The sequence below is a fragment of the Cynocephalus volans genome, chromosome 2 (assembly GCF_027409185.1).
Source record: "Cynocephalus volans isolate mCynVol1 chromosome 2, mCynVol1.pri, whole genome shotgun sequence".
In the NCBI taxonomy this organism is placed as follows: Eukaryota; Metazoa; Chordata; class Mammalia; order Dermoptera; family Cynocephalidae; genus Cynocephalus; species Cynocephalus volans.
The window spans coordinates 59,472,464-59,493,498 of NC_084461.1; the positions used below are offsets into that span (position 1 = coordinate 59,472,464).

At 38.6% G+C, this 21,035-nt stretch overlaps 1 protein-coding gene and 1 non-coding gene across 3 annotated transcripts in view; one reads left to right on the forward strand and one right to left on the reverse strand.

The window, feature by feature from the left end:
* The window catches only part of OCLN (occludin), a 38,676-nt gene that overhangs the window by 14,220 nt on the left and 3,421 nt on the right, over positions 1 to 21,035 (forward strand). For both annotated transcript variants that reach the window (XM_063087425.1, XM_063087426.1), the window contains 3 exons: positions 13,381 to 13,526; positions 17,574 to 17,789; positions 19,857 to 20,028. In XM_063087425.1, the coding sequence (XP_062943495.1) occupies positions 13,381 to 13,526; positions 17,574 to 17,789; positions 19,857 to 20,028 (534 nt within the window). The remainder of the gene's footprint in view (positions 1 to 13,380; positions 13,527 to 17,573; positions 17,790 to 19,856; positions 20,029 to 21,035) is intronic.
* On the reverse strand, positions 10,315 to 10,420 carry LOC134371315 (U6 spliceosomal RNA). Its single transcript, XR_010022754.1, has one exon. It is a non-coding gene; the product is annotated as a U6 spliceosomal RNA (small nuclear RNA).

Sequence of the window (21,035 nt, forward strand, 5' to 3'; positions counted from 1 at the left end):
TCTAATAATGGTTGGGGGTAAAATAAAAACCTACTAAAGTAACAGTTAGCCACTCAGTATTAGTTTATTTCCTCCCTACAAATTGGAGTAGGCCTAGAAATTTATTTTTTAAAATCTTACTGCCTTTCTTCTTGGATTTTTAACATCCTTAGGATCATTACCTCCAGAGCAAAGGCAAGTCAAAAACTGAGCCTTCAGAGTTTTAAACAGGTTTTAGTTCTTCTGTATTATCTGTGAGAAAACTTGTAATTTTCTAGTTTCTTGTCCCTGTATCCCCAACACAGTAGTTTCTCTTAAATATTTTTAGGTTTTTTTTCCCTTCCCGGGTATCTTGTTCTTTATAAAATAAATAGGCCGTGTTTACACAGTTTGGTTGTTAACCCGGCCGTTTATAGTCACTCACTCAAGGGTGTACCAAGGTTGTCGTATTTTAAATGTTTTAAGGTTCTTTTAATTAAATTTACAGATCTTTTTTTGTTGTTTTTTTCTGAATTAAAAATATGTATCTGATTTTTTTTTTTTTTTTAAAGATGACCGGTAAGGGGATCTTAATTAACCCTTGGCTTGGTATTGTCAGCACCACACTCTCCCAAGTGAGCAAACCGGCCATCCCTATATAGGATTTGAACCCATGGCCTTGGTGTTACCAGCACCGCACTCTCCCGAATGAGCCACAAGCCAGCCCTTGTATCTGATTTTAAGTGTAGAGAATTTTGAAAATACAGTGAAGTATAAAGAAAATTCTAACACTTTCAGTTACCACTTTGGTGTATTTTCTTTAATTTTTTTTCCCTTACTACTTCTTATTCTAAATCAGAAGTATGCTCATATTCCTATCAGTATAAAATCCTACCTTTTTTGACTTTTTTTTAATATTGTAGGCATTTTACCATTGTATTCCTCAAAAACATTTTTGATATTGCTAATTTTTTGGAGTATAATTATATATATCTAGACATGCACAGAGTAAAGTACATCAAGTGCATTAATTTCATTGTACAGCTAGGTGAATCTTCACGCATATATACCCATCGCTAGGTGAATCTTCACGCATATATACCCATCACCCAGATCAAGATATAGAACAGTCCATTGTCCAAGGGTTCCTTGTCCTCTTCTCAGTCAGTATCCTCAGAGGGTGTAATTCTTATTTCTATCACATCAGTTAGTTTTGCCTTAATTCCTGTTCTTAAACAGGAATTATGTACTGTGTGCTTTTTTGTGTGTCCACTCAACATAGTGTCTATGAGATTCATTTATGTCGTTGCATCTATCAGTATGACACTGGGTTCTTATTTTTATTTTTTGACAAGATAAAAGCTTTCCTGATTATCCCTTTTGAAAAAGCTGTGGTCAGTATTAAAACAAAAAAGGTTTTTAGGGAAATTGTTCCTTGCTATAGTTGTGTTACCATTTGACCATTTCTGGGTGTCTTTCCCCTCCCTCTTCCACTCGCATACATACACTTCTTAGTTTCTTATGATTGCTTTCATTGTTTTATTTTGTGAAATAAAACCAAAGAAAAATAGATTTCCTTAAAGAAAAACAAAACACAAAAGTTCGCCTTCTGTTCTCACCATTCTGCCTGTACCTACCCTTTTTCCTTTACACTGTTACTCTGGTGATCTTGCTTTACCACTCCCTGGAGAACTGCCTGGTGGTATGGATGTACCAAGGTTTATGTAACCAGTCCCTCGTTGATTTGCTGTTTTATTGTTTGGCGGCTGGCTGGTATGGGGGTCCGAACCCTTGACCTTGATATTGTAACACCGTGCTCTAACCAATACATTTGCTGTTTAATATTACAAACAATGAAAGGATATATAAAAAAAATTTATATGCCTTGTATATATATCTATGCATGTATTCTTCTATAAGACGGATTCTCCACAGTAGTATTAGTGGGTCAAAGGGTATATGCGTCTGTAACTTTGATGGATTTTGAGAAATTGCCCTTCATAGGCATTGTGCTGATTTATACAACCAGCAGCAATGAATGAAATTCTGTTTCTACACACTGCTGCTAATAGTATTCCATTATAGAGATGTGTTTGAACACCCCTATAGTTGCGTGTTAGGTTTTTTCAAATTTTTACTCTGAAATAATGGCTTTTGTTTGTGTTGTTTTGCAAAAAGTTCTTAATATAAACTAATACATGTTCATACAAAATGCAAATAATGTAGTCAAAAATTTAAAAAACGTACCTGTCCTGCCTCTCCCCTCTTCCTCAATTTCCCAGTGTGGCCACTTAATAACTTTCTAACAGGTAGGTTTATATCTTTTTAGGTTTTTTGTATTCTGAAACCGTTATTGTCCTCATACCTTCTAAGACACACTCCCTTGGTGCTCCAATTCAATTTTTCTGAAAATAGGTATTTATTGGTGTAGTGTGAATGCTGCTCCTCACCCCCGTCTTAGACTCCTTTTGTACAGTCACAGACACAAATTTGATATAGCAGAGCGGGTGTGGACTATACCCAAACTGCCTGCGTATTAATCCAGCCCCACCAGTTACTTTTTCTGAGTGAGACCTGGCATGTTATCATGTTTTTTCTCTCCTGCTTTTGTCTTCTGCTTTTTACCTTTTGGCAACTGCTGAGGTGGCATAACTCAACAGTTTCTCTGATACTCTTGATACTTCTAAGAGTTTTGATATGGGGTAAAGGTCAACTTTTATGAGGCATAGTTCTGAAGTGGTGTAGTCTATTGCATGATCCTTAGTGTACTTTCACAAATGACTAACCCATGATAGATAAGACAAGCCAAAGTGCCATCCCCCCTTTAATTAGGAAATATGTGTTTCTTACCTTTTCCATTGTCTTGATTGTTTGACAGAAATGCTTTTCAGTGCTGAAAATCAACTGATGGTTCCATTGTGATGAAAGTAGATATACTCAAATGTTCTTCTCATGGTGAATGAACCTCCTCATTGCTCTCGGTTATTTTACTACACACAGGCCAGAAAACCAGTACTGCTGGGTTTGTCCATCATTGTAAGCAAAGGAGACCCTTCACTTGTAGGTTTCAGTTCTTAGATAAATAGCTTAACGGGATTGTTAGTGTTCCGCTTCCTTCCACTCTTGATGTATAGTGTTGGTTTCTCTACTTCTAATAGAAGCAGTAATGTTAGGGAGTTAGAATACCAGGGTTTGAGTTCTAGCTTCACTGCTTTTGTTGTGACTTTAGACAGATCAGTTCTGTTATTTTTAACCAATATGTATGTCAAGTAGGTCTGGTTTGGAGAGGGTGCCTAGCGTAGGAGCAATAGCACTGGATCCTGGGCCGGCCCGTGGCTCACTCGGTAGAGTGCGGTGTTGATAACACCAAGGCCCCGGGTTCGGATCCCATATACGGATGGCCGGTTCGCTCACTGGCTGAGCGTGGTGCTGACAACACCAAGTCAAGGGTTAAGATCCCCTTACCGGTCATCTTTAAAAAAAAAAAAAAAAAAAAAAAAAACACTGGCTGAGCGTGGTGCTGACAATAGCACTGGATCCTAAAGCTCTGGGTTCAAGTACTGCTTCTACCACTCTTTGGCAAGCAAATTAACCCCTCTTAACCACAGTTTCCTTGTCTATAAAATTGGACAGTGCTATTTGTCTGCCTCTCAAGATTGATGTGAGATGCATATGAGAAAGTGGTTGAGACCAGTGAAGGTGTGGTTGTCTACCTGACAGGGATATCGAAAGGAAAATAGCTGACTCTACAGATAAGAATTTTGACGTTGTTGCATAAATTAGCATTCTCCTAGTTTCAGATGATAAAAACATGACTTAAATTTGTTTAGGTAAAAAGAGGACTTTTTCTGCAAGATTTTGGGTGTTGAGAAAGAAAAGTAGCCTAGAGCAATCTAAGGAATGTGCTAGCCTTATCAGGCCCAGAGAGAAATGAGCATGGGGCTTCGGTCACATTCCTTTCACCCATGTTCAGGGTAATTGCCAAATTGCATGTTTGAACAAAAGTATTCACAACCAATGGGAACAAATTACCGAAATGTTACCACAAGTCATACATCATGACCCTCACTCTTTCTTTGTTGCAATGTTCCTGGAATTTATGATGCAAAGAGCAATGTGTAGCTAATCAGAAACTTGTGTTTTAATGAACCGCATTCAGAACAACTTGAGTCTGTGACTCCTGGGCTGTAGACTTCAACTTTGGCCCAAATAAACTCCTTGCTTTATATATTTTTGCCTCAGTTTCTTCTTTTAGGTTAACAATGGTAACTAACGAAATCTTAGAAAGAGTTGAAACAACTTAGCCTCAGAGGGCAGGGATGTGACTGTGTATCAGGAAAAACTAAAATCAGGGACTTACAGGCCCTTGGGACTTGCTTTCTCTTCTTGACTTCATTCTGCCTTTCATTTTCTTTCAGGGAAGACAGGCAGAAAGCAACCACTTAGAGCTCATGAGTTTTTCACATTAGTGCTTCATCTAAAAATGGCCTGGGAAGGGACCCTGACTGAGTCAGCTTGGGCCTGATGGCCATCCTTACACTAACCCTCTGTGGTCAGGGTCCCCCTCACGTAATATGGCATGTGGCGTTCCCACAGTTACTCTGTGGAATGCGGAGATGGTTTCTAGAAAAAGGGTGCTTTGTAGACAATATGTACTATGTAATATGTTGTGCGAGTTAATTGTGATTGCCCCTTGTTTTTGATGTCTGTGGTCATCTCACCAGGTTTAAATTCAAGGTATGATTTGAGTAGCTTAGAATGAATTTTGAATGTGTCTGCTGGCCTCTTCCATTGTGGATGCCACGTTGCTCAGATCCCTTTCTTCCCGTCTGAGCTGGCCTTCTCACAAGGGCTGGGGACTGTGGTTGAAAGAGTTGTGTCCTGCCAGCACGATGAGAATGCCACTGGTGTCAGAGCCGAGTTGGGAGGCACTAGCAGTCTTTAGTCCACAAAGATGAGTATTTCATGTTCATCTTTGTGTTCAAATCCCTCTTCCCCCGACTGCATTTTTAGAAAGTTATAAATATCAAAACATATATATTCATTATAAGTAACGTAAAAACTTGTAAGTGGGGCTTGGCTTTGGAAAAGCACACACCTCTACGGTAACTATTGAGAGCTGACTGTAAGACTGATGCACTTGAGATTCATTTTCATTGATACCTACAGTATTCTGGTGAAGTAGTAACTGAAAGTTGACAACTTCAGTTTTGGGTGCTCCTTATTTGGCTCTGGTTAAGTAAAAGAAAGCTGAATCTGAGAGTGACATGAGTGAGGTCATCTGATCTACCTTGCTGAACTTACATAAAGGAAGCTGGCGATCTGAGAGGTGGACACTAATAAGATGGCATCTTGCTGGCGGTGACAGACAGGTTTGGATTCTGCTTACTCAGTGCTCTTTTCAGTGCACTGTTTCCAGGCTGATTTGGCTTTGAGCTTCATGTCTTAACAATTTTGGCAGCGAAGTTAAAAGAAAATCACAAAGCGTAGAGAAGGGACAGGATCCTGATTGTGCAGCCTGGTCATTTGTGGTCAGCATTGGGTAGCTTTTGGTTTCCTTAACATCTGATGAAGATAATTACTTTGCCTCAAGTCAGTTTTGTCTGCTCATCTAATAGGTTGCTATTCTGTAAATGGGGAAAATAAAAATTCCATCTACAGATATGCTGATGCTGTTAACAATTAAAAGGCTTAGGTCAGGACCAGCATATAATATATTTATGCCCAATAAATTTTAGATAGAATAATTGTTAGTACTTGCAGTGAGCTTGAATAAGGGAGCTTGGGCAGGAGTACCCAGAATGTAAGTACTACATATGATGTTGGTTGCAGTTTAATTTAATCTTCTTCTTATCCATTCTGCTACAGTCTTACAATAAGAACAAATATTTTTCTCAGTGGTGTAGGTAGGCTGTGCATATTATCTCCTTTTGTACACAGGTGTGCATGCAGGGGGATAGATGTGCATAGTCTAGGCTGCTGGAACAGGGCGGTGGTGGTAATCAGTATTAGACATCTGATGAAACTTGAATAATTCAGCTTTTTAAAAATTTTCAGCCAGTAGAGGTATTCTTAGTGTAAAAGCAGTCCTGTGGGCTATAGACTATTGGTATATTAGGCTCTCACTCTGGGAAAGATTACATTGTTATCTGTGGCCTCAAATGGAACAAAAGTGGAAGCACCGTGACTTCCAGAACCACCCAGCTGGGAGTACCTAAGGCTCTGTCTGTTTCAGCACCACTGTGAATGAAAAGAGGTGGGAGGACAGGCCAGGGCATCCTGGAGAGCTGCTTTAGAGAGTTCTGTCATAGAAGGCAGAGTGTGCACTACAGCTGGTCTTTGTGGCTCTAGAAAGCAGGAATTCCTAGATTTCCAGTACTAAAGAGTATATGTTCCTAAAGTCAGCTATAGGTATGATGGTCTAAACAAGGCACAGTTGTCTGCAACATAGAGGAGAATTGTGTCCTATATCAGTGGTTCTCAGAACTTTGCAAGCATCAGAATCACCTGGGGGGCTTGCTAAAACAGCTTGCTGGGCCCTACCCGAGTTTCTGATTCAGTAGATCTGGGTGGGGTCTGAGCAGGTAATGTTGATATTGCTGGGCAGGGAACCATACTTTTTTTTTTTTTTTTTTTGGCAGCTGGACGGTATAGGGATCTAACCCTGGACTTTGGTGTCATCAGCACTACACTCTAACCAATTAAGCCACTCAGCCTAGGGGACCATACTTCAAGAACCACAGTTCTGTTAGATTGCAAGCCCAGTTAGCATTTGAGTTAATGTATACATAAGGCCTTTTCTACTTCATGGCATACTTAGAGAGTGGCAGCGTTGTACAACATACGGGGGTAAACTGAAGGGGATTTGGAACTGCAGATGATGACTGGTTGCAGGGTCTAAGGCATTTGTGCCTTTCAGCATACCTGTTGAGAAGCTCCAGCATGAGGTTATTAAACTAAACTATTATGGTCTACACTGAGTTTCTGTCTCTAGAGCAACGGCCCCTGAATGAGATAAGGTTCATTCACAGAATGCAAGATTTCTCCACCTCACCCCCTCCCAAAGCTCTAGTAATTTTGGCTGGTATATATTACTATTTCTTTGGTACATGCAATTGGGTAGGGAACATGTATTTCTAAATACTCAGTGCCATCTGAGCAACGTAGATTAATCAGACTTGCTCAAACTTGGTTCATGCTCTCTTTGTTTGTGGGATTAGTATATGGGGGAGCATCTGCCTTCAACTACCAGAGGTGGAGAAAAGTTTGAGAACTTTCCAGAAGCAATTTTGAGGCTTTTGCTGGGGTAGGGGTGGAGCATCTGCAGGTGTAAAATATTAGAAAACAGGAAAAACGAGTTGGCCCACTTACTGTTGAGAACCTGTAGTACAAGGGCACATGGCCAGTGAAGGTGGAACGGGCAGGACCAGGTCTTAAAACTGGAGACAATATTTTGAGATTAAGGTGCTCCTCCCTGTAATGCCTGAGGTATTTCTCCACTTTAATTATCAAGCAGGAAGAGCCCGTCTGTTTCCCTTTTGAGGGTGGCATTCCTATACTCTCACCCGCACAAAGGCACCTGGTGGCTGGAGCACATATTCATAGTAATTTTGTGTCAAAAGCTGCTTTTACAAAGTTAGACTAATAGGCGAATAAAGCTTTTCAAAATGGTTTCATGACATATCTCATTAGGGTGTGGTGTGTTTAAGCCAATGATAATAGTTTCCTTTGTTACTGAGAATAGTCAAAATACCCCGCCAGGATGGGTACCTGGAGCCATGTTTGAATTACTGAGGTGTCAGTAATTATTATGCCAGAAAGAGCTTGGCTTTGGAGCTAGGTGGACAGGAGTTCAAATCTCCTCTCTGCCACTTCACCTAATGTGACCAAGTTAATTTAACCTTAGAGGCTCCATTTCCTCATCTGAAGTAGAGATAATTGTATCTCACCGGGCAGTGGTGGGGAATAAACAAGGTCAGGTTTTGCCTGGCACACGATCGATAACTCGGCAAGTGAACTTTTGTCACATGAGCAGATCTAGCCTGACTGTCTCCCATGTGTGAACCAGGAATGAAGGCAGGACTAAGAGAAAAACGGGGAATGTCTGTCATTGCAACTTTTTGCTTTTACTATGATTCCAAATGACATATGAAATTAATTTCAGTGGGGATAAGTGTTTTCCCCAAACTTTGTTTTGGGGGAGAGGAGATTTTCATTGAAAGTGACTTAAAACATTCTTGACCTTTTTATTCTGTTCACGTAGAAAAAAACACATTAAAAAATCCCAAATATGTTGAGTTTATTTGGGAATAGAAAATAGGATTACAATCCGGAATGCCTACCAGGCAGGGCAAGCCACCAATGTGTTCAGTGAGGGGAGGATAAGAGAGATTCACTTATGCTGTTTGGAAACGGAGTTCCTTGGTTTCGGAGGCTCAGAGTCAGATTTTCATCAGTTCATTGGTTGAGATGTCATTATTGGGCAATTTCTTCTCAGAGCCTCTTACCTGAATTATTGCAGTTCTGAAGAATGTCTAATGATAAACTCTGTCACAGAAACGTGTGTAATGTGCAAAGCAGGAAATGTGTGAAAGACGTGAAGGGATTTCGATGGGTTTTTAAAAGGTCTTTGAGGGCCGGCCTGTGGTGCACTTGGGAGACTGTGGTGCTGAGAACACCAAGACTACGGGTTCGGATCCCTATATAGGGATGGCCGGTTAGCTCACTTGGGAGAGTGTGATGCTGACAACACCAAGTCAAGGGTTAAGATCCCCTTACCGGTTATCTTTTTAAAAATAAAAAATAAAAGGTCTTTGGAAACGGTTCTTATGTCAGACAAGCAAGCAAGAGCCCCCTCCTTCGTGCCTTTTCTGGCTCTGTTTTGTCTGGGTCTGACAGAATGTGATTTCATCAACTTTCACAATCCTTTCTGTGACTTCAGGGAGTCAGGGTGGGGAAGGTGGACCAACATGATCATGTAGTTCCCTCCTGGTCCCAGGTGAGGAAGGCAGAATAATGACAGGTATGTGGCGGAGAGCATCTGAGCTCCTCTAAAGGAAAGCTGCCTTCTTTGTTTTCCTTTTGGTATCCCAGGGATTTAGGGTGTTTTCATTAACTCTCCAAGGAGTGTTAGATGTTGTTACAGAGATTTTTCTTAACAAGTGACATAATCAGAACATTTCTAATGAGTGTAATTCTATTTAGTATGAAAATTAGTCCTTATCATAATTAACTCTTGTGAAGATCTTTTGAAATCACATTTTTTTCATTTTGACATTTCAGTAAATTTAACTTCTCTCTTGATTGGAATATGAATCTTAGTAAAACTTCCCTGTGTATCCCCCTCAATTAATTATTAATGTTCTTTAAACATAGTCTGTGTGCTTTTCCTTTTTGATAATCTCAAGAATGAGTGTGAGTCGACTCTTTGGTTAGTTGGGTGTATTTTTCTCCCCCACAGCCTCAGCATGTCTGTGTTTCCTTCTGCTGTCTTGTGTATTTCCTGTTACAGTTTAAATGTGGGGTGGGGTCTCTAGGACCACGAACTCCTTTAGCAGATCCCAGTAAAGAGAAGCCAGCAGGTCTCTGCAGTGTGGATTTCCACTTGCCCAGGGAGCCCTTCCCCACTTGGGTCTCTTCCACACCACCCTGCCTGCAGCTCCTCTCTGCTTCAGAGCAGAGTTCCAGCATTTGGTTTTGGGAATAATTGATTCTCAAACTTTTCTTTCCCCTCAGTGCTTAGTTTAAGACAGACCTTCCTTAATTTGTGTTTTCTTTTGCCCTTAATTTCTTAGAGTTGTTCTTAAGTTACTTAAGGAAAAAATGGTTCACCATTTGCTGTTTAGAATTAAGCCTAATTTTCCTCAGGTTTTAAATCTTTAAAAATTTAGTGTGATTATTAAAGTATTAGAGTGGTCTTTCTCTTCCTTTTTTTTTAAAAAAGAACTTTAGATGCATCATTGAATTTTGTGGCTAGCTGTGGATCCTCTCAATAAAAATAGTGAAACTCAGGAATCTCTTTTTTCATAATAGGAGATATAGTTTGGGGACTCCTTGTATAAATTACAAATACCTAGTCACTCCCCACTGCCCTCCCTTCCTTCTCCTGTCCTTCACAAGCAGTAGGTACTGGGTTTATACTCATTCTGCATTGGTATTGTGAAGTAGATTAGAGAAAAAGTAATATTTTAGCTGTGTTTGGGAAAAGTGAAGCATAAAAATGAAGGGGAAAAAAAAAGACTTGTTTTACAAATATTTTGCCTCTGCCTGTAGACTCTTAAACTCCTTTTGAGGAGAAAGCCTGCTGTTTCTTTAACTTTTGAGTCTGGCATTACAGCTGGCTGGGGATTTCTTTTTTTTAATATGGAACACTTCATGAATTTGGGTGTCATTCTTGCACAGGAGCCATGCTGATCTTCTCTGTTTTGTTCCAGCTTTACGTATGTGCTGCCAAAGCAAGCACTGCCTTGGAATTTTTTATGCATATATATTTAAAAAGGTTAAAGTAATGGAAGATCTCTGCTGGAGAATCGGTCAAGGTAGTCCAGTTCTGCTGATATGGAGAGATAAAGGTTAGCTCAGAGCAGCTCATTGATAAGACGCTCAACATAGAAGTAGAACAGTGGCCAATGAGGTAATCCTTTGCAGCAAACTCTGGGCTCCTGATTTGTGCCAGGCACTGTGCTTAGGCTTTGGAGACTCAGAGGAAAGTGGGGACTGCCCACATTACCATTTTTACTAGGACTAGGTCCTTGGGAAAGTCATCTAATTCCCTGAGCCACAGCTCCCTCATTTCTGAGAAAAGAATAATATTTACATGCAAAGTTATGCCTACTAAGTGATTTGTTAGTGTTTGGCACATTGTAAACAGTCAGACAGTTGTGGCTTAAGATAGTCCACTGTCCACTCAAGTTAGAGACACATAAGCAAGCCATTATACTGTGAGTAAGCAGTTGTTCAGCAGAGCATAAGTGTTCTCCTGCGAGGTTTGTATGCCCAGGTGTGGGGAGGTGGGAGGATAGGTTGGTGCCTCACCTAGCAGTGACTTATGTGGAAGGCCTCTAGAAGGTGGTGGACCTTGAGCAGTTAAGGATTAGCTGGCAAAGAAAAGGGGGAAGGGCATTCCAGGCAGCCAGAAGTCTCTAAAAGGACACACAAGCTCTGCTAAAGTCATTGCTGGAAGGGTGGGTGTGGTGGGGGGAAGCGAGGTGAGGTGAGCCTGAAGAAGTATAAAATGAGTTTTTAAGAAAAAGAAGTCCTTTTAAATTCTCTGGAATTAAGGTCTCTGGAATAAGAATAGGCCTTTGACTTGGTAGAGCATTTGCCTGTGAAGCTTGGTATGTTCTGTTGTAAGGAATTCAGTGGGAGCTGAGAATGGTTTGCTGGAGCTGCCAAATTCCATTTTCAAAGGGAAATAATTTCATTCCTTTCTGACTCTGAATATTAAAATATCAAAAATACCTCCCTGTACTCTGAGGGGTGGTAAATATCATTTGGTATGTGATATTATAGTCAGGAGGGGTAAATGCCATGTTTTAATGCTACAAATGGAAAATTTAAGATGTAAGGTGTTTGTATTACAGGAAAATATACTATATTGATGCTGAACCTAATTGCAAGGATTTATAATAGCAAAATAATCCAATTAAAAGTCTGCTATCACCTGCAGATTCTTATAAAAATTCTTTGATTGTATCTAATAGCTGTAATTCCAGGGCATCTTCTGAGGTTTCAGTGTTTAGAAGGCACTGTAGTAATGTGGTACCTTGTCATCTCGTTTATTCATTAAAACAACTTTAAGAAGGAGGTAGTTTTCCCCATTTTTTTGCAGATGAGGAGGTGGATGCTTTATAGAACTTGTTATTTGGCAGACCTGTAGCAAGTCCAGGCAATTCATTGTCATTGTTCTTATTACCAAGCTAAAGCAGTCCCACCCTCTCTAGTTTTCAAAAGTCACTGTTTTTCACAGAAATAATTTGTGGAGTTATTTTGATTTTTCTACACATTATTTCTGTTCCGTTATGTTAAAACAACAAAATGATTTATCAGGGTTTAGCTCTTGTTTGGGTCTTTGATTTTTTTTTTTCCAATTTTTTTTTTCAATTATAGAGTAATATGTAATAATTTAAAGATTTTTAGGTGAAATTTAGAGTGCTGGATCTTGTTGACTTAGAAGGAAATTGAGGCCAAATACATATAGCAAGGATTTATTGAGCCTGTATGATGATTGCAACCAGGGAGACACATAGTCAGGTCTCCCTGAGGAATGTGTTCTGAAGAGGGCCAGCAGACCTTAGCATTTTATAATCACAAGAAGGGGAAGGGTCAAAAGAGAGAGAGAGAAAGACAGTCCATTCTAATTACTTCATCAGGTTTTCTATTGGTAGTACATGACATATAGATTTGGGATGGTAACTAGGTTACATAAGGGTTACAAGAGGCATTTTAGGTTGTATTATGGCTCTCTGGTACCATTAAATCTGCTTCTAAGTAAACATGGTCATATGATAATGTTTTCCAGGACAGGTGGATATGACTATTGATTTACCCCAGATCCCCCAAGGCAGTATAATTTAGCTGACCTGGTTGGAGCAGTTTTTTGGTTATCAATCTGCTACATGAAACCTAACAGTGTTGGGACTCTAACTGGCTGTTCTTTTTATATTTAAGTTTTCTTTCCCCCACCGCCCCAAAGTTTCTGCAGTAAACCTTCCATGTTAACTAGGCATAATCTCTAGTGCATAGGATGAATTCACTTATACATCAGAATGGAATAAGAAGTACAAAGGGAAAGCAGTGATATTGTGATGTACTGTGTAGGCTGTTAATAATAGAGCCACTAAGAGTGCACAATAAGGGAGAATAAACAAATCTTATTAAAAGAGCTGTAGCAGAAATCAGCTTCTTAATTTCTTCTGTGGTTTTAACATTTCATGTTCAGTGATGAATAGATTAAGAAGAATCAGTGTCCTTTGTCCTAGGTTAGTGGTTTTCCAAGTGTGATGCTCAGACAGGAGCATCAGCATCTCCTGAGAGCTTTTTAGAAATGAAAATTCTCTAACCCAGACCTAACCTAGATAAAATGAGATGGGTCTTCTTAATGTGAAGTGGGATGACTACCATAGGCAATTATTCTACCTGATCACATCAGGATGTCGGGGTGAGAATTACATAACTGGGATTTTTCCTTTTTGGTAATATATTCTGGTCTTGTTAAACTAGCAATACCACTGTTTATCTGTTTAAAAAAAATACCGAGTTGACTGCTAAAACTAATATTAAAAAGGAAGTCATTACAGGTTAATTAGCATTTAATGAGCCCAATAAATATTAGATAATTTTATATATTATCATTTTCTTTCATTTCTACTCCCTTTAAATTACAAGGTAAATAATAACTGTCTTTTGGGGCTGTTTTTCTAGGTTAAAAATGTGTCTGCAGGTACAGAAGACATGCCTCCACCCTTGTCTGACTATGTGGATAGGGTTGACAGTTCCATGGTATACTCTTCCAATGGCAAAGTGAATGACAAGCGGTCATATTTAGAGTCTTCCTATAAATCAACTCCGTAAGTAGCATCTCCCTTAGTTTAATAGAATGAGTCTAAAAATGAATATTTGCATGTTTAAAATCATTTGTTGTTTTGTGCCATTCTCTTTTTTAAAAAAATCCAACAGTACACACAAAAGCTGGAAACTGGTGTTTGTATTACAGTGATATTTCCTTTGTTGGTGGAGACCTAGTGCTTCTTGGAAGACCAGGATGAGGCTGGAATCATCTTCCCTTTTTAAGCTGAAAATGCTTCTTTTTACTTGCTGACTTAATTGAAAGGCTGAGTTAGGTTCTTTCACTCTAGGAATGTGGTTCTGTGTGCTCTCTTTCCTATTTCTGATTTTGAAGTTTAGGTGAGGGTAAAAGGAAGTTACTGAGCAGAGCTAAGTTCAGTTCTCAGTCTCTCCTTTTGCCTGTAATTATTAGATGTCATGAATAGTAGGGGGAGATTGCACATTGATCAACCCTACCCACATACATTTCTATTAAACTAGAAGATTTCATTTGAATTCAGGAATTCTGGTATTTTATTTGCTGTGCTAAAGCCTTCCATATTTCTGGGGGATGTGAAACCTCACAGTGAGTGTCTGGCCTAGGGTAGGTGCCATTGTGGTTATTGAAATGGTATCTCTGTGGTGGAAACATTTACCCTAAAGCCCAATTCTAATTCAACCTAATGATTAGTGAGAGAAGGATGTTGGAGATATTGTTATGGACTTTGCGGTAATTTTTGCCTAAGGATGATAAATTAGTGTTCCTATATATAATTTTAGAACTCCAAATTATTTTGGTGACCAAAAAAAAAAAAATTCCTTTCATCTAGTTTCAGTGTTCTAAGTTAAAGGTGTATCTACAGGAAAGCTTTTTGTTATTTCACAGTTTTATCCCAAATCCCTCACCCCATTTAGACCCCACCCCTGGTCTTCCAAGAAGCCCTAGGCCTCCACCAACAAAGGAAATATCACTTTAGTAGGCTGGGTTATATAGAGATCCATTCTGGGTGCACAGTAGTTTGGACCTGGAGCCCCCATAAGATGATAGCAGCAGCTGAGTTAATTATGGAATTAGTTTGAGGATAATAGGCTTTATTATTACCCTAGAATGGAATTTGGAAATAGACTGGCAGTCTGCCTAATCCCCATCCCCCCAATATATTTTGTTTTGGCCTTCAGAATTGATCTTGCTATTGATTTCAATTGTGAATTATTTGGAAAAAGAACATTTTCTTTGTTTTCCTTTCTTTTCTTTGGATTTTGACAAAAACGAAAACACTCGAGGTTGTTAGGGGCAAACGTACACAGTAGAGATGAAATCCTTCTAAAAGTTTTAAGATATGATTTGCATGACTTTCACACGTACAAAATAAACATCTACACCGCATCTTAGGACCAGCTCTCTCTCTACAGTGTAAGGCCTGCACGGTGACACAGCATTCCCAGGTATTGTCCCTTTTCATGAAAACCAAGGTATCTTCACAAATTCATTTGGAACAATTTAAAAATATTACTTATTCTTGAATAAGCCAGTACATTCATATATAAAATTTATAAGGGACAAAAGGTACCAGCTACCCAGTTCCTCTTCCCAGAGGCAGTTAGTCACCAGTTTCTTTTATATTCCTCCAGAGATTTCTTTATCACTTGGCACATATGTGAGTGTATCTGGAGGATAAATCCTAGAAGCAGAATTGCGTGGCTGAGGGGCCAGCCCGTGGCTCACTTAGGAGTGTGTGGTGCTGATAACACCAAGGCCACGGGTTTGGATCCCTATATAGGGATGGCCGGTTAGCTCACTTGGGAGAGCATGGTGCTGACAACACCAAGTCAAGGGTTAAGATCCCCTTACCAGTCATCTTTAAATAAATAAATAAATTATAGGGGAGAATGTGCATAGGTTATGTGCAAATACTATGCCATTTTATATCAAGGACTTGAGCATCTGGGATTTTGGTATGGGGGAGGTTCTGGAACTAATCCCGCTGATACTGAGAGATAACTCTGTATAATGAACATCATTCTGACAGTCATGGCACTAATGTTAATCATGTATTGTTTCTCTTCCTTCACTGATACTGTGTCATCAGAAAAAGAGGAATCTTGTAATTTGGTTTTTAATTCAGTAATTATCTTGAACATCTGCCATGTATACAATACTGAGCCAGGTGCCCCTGGGAAATACCAAGTCCATGCTGTCATGGAGGTTGCAAAAACAGGTGAAAGAAAGTGCACAGCTACACTGAGAGTCTGGGCAAGATGGGAGCAGCAAAGGCATGTTGGGGTGTGTGTGTGAGAGAGAATTTAAAAAATGACTAAAGAATAAAAAGAATGAATCCAAAAGCTATAAAAGGGTAAACTTCCAAACCTGGGAGACCAAGTGAGGTTGAGATCACCTGTCTGAGTAAAGAGGGGAGCCAATGAGGGGTGGGAAGTATAGACTCTAACTTATTAATTTATAATTACTCTTCTTGCTAAGCATTTTGCTTTTAGCTTTCATGCTAGATCAAGTATATTACTATGTAGTGTTTTAAAGGATGTAGGAAGAAGGAAGGTGGAAAACTTCCAAGGTAAAGATTAATAATATCAGTATCTTGATATCATAATTTTTTTTTTTTTTTTTACTTCCCACTAATATGGAGGAAAGCTATCAAAAAATTATGGCAGGAGGCCTGCTTTGATGTTTTACTGTTTATTTGTTTTCTAATTTCTTTTGCCTTTTAGCTTCCTCCTTCTCTGCCCCCCCACCCCACCCCAAATAGACCCACTGCATTCTAAAGGTTTTGTTTTGCTACCTCAAAACAAGAAGCATAGTACTTAGCAGTCTTGGCAGAGTGTCTGGGATCTTATTAATCATTGACTCATGGAGAAAGTCATATTTTCCCTCCATTAGAAGTAGCATTAACATACCACACAAAGCCATGTTACCTGAATAAATTTAGAAAGAAGAAATAGATACCAACACTCTTGACCACACACATATACCCCAAAGCTTTAGAGGTCTACAAGAAATTAAGTGTGATTAGAAAGCTAAGACTCTGACAACAGTTAGAATCAAGTGGCTCTGGATCACCTAGAAAACAATAAACCTAGTAGATAAAGCTCAAAATCACTGTTTCTGTAAGTTGGAAGCTATAAGAAAAAAAGAGCGTAAGACATTTTAACAGTTGATTTGAATAGCAGGGCTGATACTTACTTGGAACATCTCAGGCCCTTTCTTTGGTCTTTTTATTTCTGTTCTTGCTCTTTTACTGAGGAAAGTGAAACTTTGTATTTCTGTTAACAATTAGTTTACATTTGCCATAGCTCTTGGTATTTTATTCCTGTTAGGCTTCATTTTCATGCTTGTGACAGGAATGTTATATGCAATTTAAAATCTGATGCAACATTAAATAATTGCATTAGGAAAATAAGTGTTATGTTAACCTTTCCATTCATTCTACAAGGCTTTAGGATGTAACAACATTTAAAAAAAATCCTTAATGAATTCTTCAATTCATTATATAAAGCTTTTTAGTCTTTTAGGTTTTTAGCTTTTCAATTTTTATCTTAAAAAGAGAATTGATATATGGCAGTATGAAATTAATATCATGAAGGGCTTATCTCTGAAAATCAGTTTTCAAAGATATGTATGGTGCTTTCTTACCCATCTAGCAGTCCATGGAACTGGAAGAACCTGTGGAAAAGAATCATGATCGTTATTTTCCTGACAGTCTTTTGTAGATTGAGTCCCTGGCACAGGTCACATAAACACATCTAATAGATCAGCCTGAACTTCCTAAAATGAAATCTGAGGTCCATTTTACTTAGAAGGTTTAAAAATGAGCCCCCTGCTTAAACCGGAAAGTTAAAGCTACTCATGTGTATTAGAGGATTAAGAGCTGGTGCTAAATCCAATGCAGGAAACGAGATATCTGCTCAGTGTTGAGCAGGTGCACTCCTCAAGGGAGTGTATATGTGTGTAGATGTCTCTCTGTGCTTATTATTGCTGCACTTTGTAGTTACAGTGTACTGGCAAGGGGTTGTAGTGCACCTAGTGGTCCCTAAACAATGACTCTTGTTCTTATTAGGGTGCCTGAAGTGGTTCAGGAGCTTCCGGTGACTTCACCTGTGGACGACTTCAGGCAGCCTCGTTACAGCAGCAGTAGTAACTTTGAAACACCCTCAAAAAGGGCTCCCACGAAGGGAAAAGCAGGAAAGTCAAAAAGAACAGAGCAAGACCACTATGAAACAGACTACACGACTGGCGGCGAGTCCTGCGATGAGCTGGAGGAGGACTGGATCAGGTACAGGCTCTGATTGTTAACGTGGACCAGCGGGGGCTTGGAGTTGTTGTCTCCTAAACTGGGTCAGTGGTGTAATCTCATTCTTTGCCAACCAGGACCGGAGAGAGTTTTTTGGGTTTTGTTTTGTTTTTTTCCTTAGTACTCTTTTGTAATAAAGATTGAAGTGGAGGGGATATGTTTGTCTGTAACCATACTTTGCCAACACTTTCAATTTCCCTGCAGAATGGCTGATGAACTACACCAGAGCTCTTACATTTTACCAACACTCGCCCAAGAAAGGTCTTTCAAATAAATATAGGTATAGAGGAACTTTGTTTTACTGATTATAAAATTCCCAGACAGACCTTTGACGATTATTTTTAAGTTAAGCTTTCATGTGAAGACCAGAGTTTCTTTTAAACTTTAATCCAGAGAACTTTGGCAAACAGATTTGTAAACAATCGAGGTAACAATTTAAGTGTTCTGGCCAAGGTTGTGGTTAAATTCCTCTGTGTGTCAGTGGTTTTGTTCTAGTCTATCGCCACCAGTTATACTCGTGTATGACATGTAGCCCTTTTATACCCAAGTATTCTGAGGACTGGGATGCACATGGGAAACATTTGCGGGTGTGAACGGTGGTTAATCAAAACATTGCTTCCCAAGGTGTTAGGAGGGGTGGGGTGGGGCATGGATAGCTTGCAATCCCCTACTCACTGATATTCTGATATCTCATCTTCCCTTTTCCCCCAAGAGTTTTTGGCCTGGTTCAGCCATCTATCTGTAAAATAGATAACTTATTTTTATTTTATCTTGTTTTTGGTGGCTGGCTGATACAAAGATTCAAACGCGTGGCCTTGATGTTATAAGGCTGTGCTCTACCATCTGAGCTAACTGGCCAGCCCTGCTTAATTTACGTAATGGAAGACTGAACTGAAAACTTTTCAGAAATCCTAGATTCTTCTTTCCCTTTTGATAACTCTTTTAATTTTCTCCCCTCTTTAAAATTAAGATATTATATTAGACTGTTAGATCTAAAATTTGAAATTCCATGTTGCTATGAAGCTCCTTAGTGCATGAAACAATTTAGAATATCTTCTCAGTAGATTGTGGGTTAATAGCATTCCTTCATATATGTAAGAAATAGCTGGTATATTGAGAGATACAAGTGATAGAGAATTTTAGTTTTTCTTCATACTTTAATGAATTACCAGATTATTTTTACAATGAGCATGTTTTTATAAGTGTACAGTTTTAATGCCTACATTTATAATGAAAGGACAAAATAAGCTATTTCCCCTTAGGAAAAAAAGACCAAAAAATAAATAAACCATTTTGAAATTATAGGTGGTAACAGGAAACAGCGACTTCCAGTCAGGTGCTCTGTTACTGCAGTGATCAAAACAGACTTTTGTGTTCTGGAATTCTAGTTTTAAGATTTTAATATAAGTATTCCATTGTCATGTATTGTTTATTGAGAATAAATGAGTTCCTGTGACTAGAACCTTAAATTTTACAAATGATTTTCAACTTTATTTCTAAAAATTATGGGAGCATTTTAAAAAACATGAGCAGTAGTATATTCTTTGTTGTTGTTTTTTGATGGCCGGCGGGTGTGGAGATTCAAACCCTTGACCTTGGTGTTATAACACCACACTCTGACCAGCTGAGCTAACCAGCCACCCCTTGAAGTATTCTTAATGGAACTTATGGAAATTATTTGTATCCCATCTCCCTTTCCCATAAGAAAAAAAAAAGAAGAAAAGAGAAAAAAAAACCCACAACAATCACAGTAATTCCTTGAACTTGTTAAGTGAACAGATATGTTGTTGATTGGGAAGGGGTCAGGGAGGGGGGGGAAAGGAGGAATTGGTAAAGTGACACGAAAATCAACTACACTGTATATTGATAAAATAAAAAATAATAAATATAAAAAAATAAATTTTTGTTGTTTAGTAAAAAAAAAAAAAAAGGGAGAGAGAATGTCGTTCCCCATACCCCGCCAGCTTTATTATCTTTGAGGAGGAAACACTGGATTTTATGTTGGCTAGGGATATATATATATAGTTATTTTCCTTCTCAATCTTTTAGAGAATATCCACCTATCACCTCAGATCAACAAAGACAACTCTACAAGAGAAATTTTGACACTGGCTTGCAGGAATACAAGAGCTTACAAGCAGAACTTGATGAGATCAATAAAGAACTCTCTCGTCTGGATAAAGAATTAGATGACTATAGAGAAGAAAGTGAAGAGTACATGGTAAATTCAAACCTGATATTTATATATTATGTAGAATTTGATTCTAATCTGTGGAGATACAGTATCCTTTAAATGAGTGTTGATAAGAATTTTGCTATTGTCAAACTAATTTCATTAAAGAGATTGGGTCTTAGATGAAAGTCTTTCCAAATTGAAGTGTGCACTAATGTACTTATGAATTACAAAGCAATAGACTGTGTACATCTAACTCTTCCTGTTTAAAAGAAAATAGCCATATTACTTTTCTATTTATAAACAGAATTCATTCTTTCTGTAAAAAACCTAAATACAGACTTGTATACAGAAAAATAATCACCTTAAATCCTGCCACTACAAAATCCTTGTCACAAAATATTAGTTAAAACATCCTTTCCGTGCAGGAGTGCACCCAGCACACATGATCTTCAATGAGAAATTATCTCATATGTGTTACTCATATCCTTCCTGCTATTTTACTCAACAGTAGTTTATGGTTACCTTTTGTTCCCACTCCCCCATCACCTGGCTGAGGTAGTGTTTGTCCATATAACGTTATTTACTCTTTTTAATCCACCCTTCCCATACTGTATTTTATATACATACTGAAATTTATTTATTTATTTTATATTTTTTGGCAGCTAGCCAGTATGGGGATCTGAACCCATGACTTTGGTGTTATAATGGTATGCTCTAACCAACTGAGCCAATTGAAATTTATACAGATAAATCTCCCTTCAAAGGGATATTAGTCTCTCCCCCCATTTGTTTATTTGTTCATTTATTTTATCAATTATTTATGTAAGTATGGACTCATGGATATCTGTTTTGTACTTTGAGTTATAATCTAATACTAATTTTTCTTGAATTTTTAATTTTTTGGCAGCTGGCCGATAGATCTGGACCCTTGACCGTGGTGTTTCAACATCATGCTCCAACCAACTGAGCTATAATATAATACTATATTTTGTGGTTCAAATTGTTCTAGCTTTGACAATTGAGATCACAGTTGCTTCCTATATCCCTTTGAT